The 1,808-nt window shown below is 32.5% G+C and overlaps 1 protein-coding gene across 2 annotated transcripts in view; it reads right to left on the reverse strand.

Moving 5' to 3' along the window:
- The window catches only part of LOC106464114 (C-Maf-inducing protein-like), a 79,227-nt gene that overhangs the window by 792 nt on the left and 76,627 nt on the right, over window positions 1-1,808 (reverse strand). The window contains exons 16-17 of one of the 2 annotated variants that reach the window (XM_022391782.1): window positions 1,306-1,452; window positions 282-387 (exon numbers count right to left, since the gene is read on the reverse strand). In XM_022391782.1, coding sequence (XP_022247490.1) covers window positions 282-387; window positions 1,306-1,452 — 253 coding nt within the window. Of the gene's footprint in view, window positions 1-281; window positions 388-1,305; window positions 1,453-1,808 lie in introns of those variants that run through there. The other variant, XR_002611640.1, reaches the window with a different exon arrangement.

Consider the following 1,808-nt stretch of genomic DNA (forward strand, 5'->3'; position numbering starts at 1 on the left):
AATATATATATATGTGTGTGTGTGTGTGTGTTATATATATATATATATATATATATATATAGAGAGAGAGAGAGAGAGAGTTTAATTTTATAAAAAAACAGGAAAGACTTTATCCACAGTTTTCAGAATGTAAATACAAATTACATCAAACCACAATTTCTCCATAAAGGTTACCATGCCAAAGTGGGGTTAGCTGTAGTACTAATATTTTAAATGATTTGTGTATATAGTGTTAGGATCTGTCGGAGAGAACCAGATTACTTCATGAATTAGTTACTTACTTGCTAGTGTAATCAGTCCTTTGTCTGTAACTTTGGTCTCGCACAAGTTAAGCACCTCCAGTTTGTAAAGGTGTTCTGAAATCAACATTACACCTGAATCGTCGAACTGCAAGGAACAAATGTTAAGGAATAAGAACATATATTAAAACTAGTTTAATAAAAGATCAATATTTTGGTTTGTGTTCTTCATATCATAATTCACCCTACAAACCTGCAAAGATAACCTAACTGCTAAACTTAGCTGCAATGAAAGAGCATAAAGGTGTGTGTGTCTATATATATATGTATATATGTTTTAAACATTAAGCCATTTTTCAGACCAAAGCCTCTATATATAAAACTGCCGAGAGCTGACATTACTCTTCTCAGCTAGTCATGTTGATTTCGTTATTTAATTTAATCTTATATGATTACATATCACGGTTTAAAATGATTTTTCTGAAATTATTGATCATCTAAGCAGATTTAAGCACAACTGATTTTAAAATGTGTGAGTTATAATAAATTTAATTGTAAATATAAATTTGGATGCATAACCTCATAGTGCATGTTTGTGATTTTGAAGATGTTATTGGCAGGTTGATATGAGAGAGTGCTTCACACAGTCAACAGTATTAATCCAATCAGAAGGTAGAATGTGAAATTAGTGACAAATTGCAGTGTTTTTCCATCATGTTATATATATATTTATTTATTTAATTTAGACATTTCTTTCACTTACAATAAATGTACATTTTCAGTAAGCTAATGTAAGCAGTAAATTAATAATTTATTTTGTTTTAAAGTAATTAAGTAATGTCAAAAATATTATATATCTCTAAACACAGCAACAAGTTAAAACTGACAAGTGATACATTGTCACCAAATGCATTCTATTAACATGATGAGCAAATTGAATTATTATATCATTGTGCACTTACTTGAGGTATTCATTTTTTCATTATTAAAGTTATCAACCCATGTGAAGGTAAGCATCACTGGTCTCATTCAGTTAGTATGATGTGATGTGATAGCATAGGCTCACCTGAGTAGACCAGAGATTGAGGTAACGTAAAGAAGGAAGCTTTATTAAGTGTTCAGCACTGACACTTGTGACCTTGGTAAAAGCAAGAGACAACCATTCCAAGTTTCCAAAAGGACCAGAGCTCAGCAATTGATGTAAGTCACTGTCCTGTAATAAGATTTAGAATCACATTTCAGACAAATAATTCTTATAGGTCTCTTTTTATGACAAGAGGCTTAGAACCATGATTCAGACAGACATAAAGAAATAATTTTATTGCAGTATGAAATTTTCAAGCAAATTGTTATTATTATACACAAACGCACAGAGTATCTACATTCTACACAGTTAAATCCGCCTTCAAGCACACTTGGGGACAGATTTAAAATGTTCCCATACCAACCTACAACCAGTGCTTGAAGTGGGTGAGATGCCATCTGACTTCTTTTCAGGAGGGCTGTGCCTGGCATGGCCAGGTGGATAAGGCGCTCGACTCACAATCTGAAGGTCGCGGGTTCGAATCC

This window comes from Limulus polyphemus, unplaced genomic scaffold (genome assembly GCF_000517525.1).
Source record: "Limulus polyphemus unplaced genomic scaffold, Limulus_polyphemus-2.1.2 Scaffold1563, whole genome shotgun sequence".
Taxonomy (NCBI): domain Eukaryota; kingdom Metazoa; phylum Arthropoda; class Merostomata; order Xiphosura; family Limulidae; genus Limulus; species Limulus polyphemus.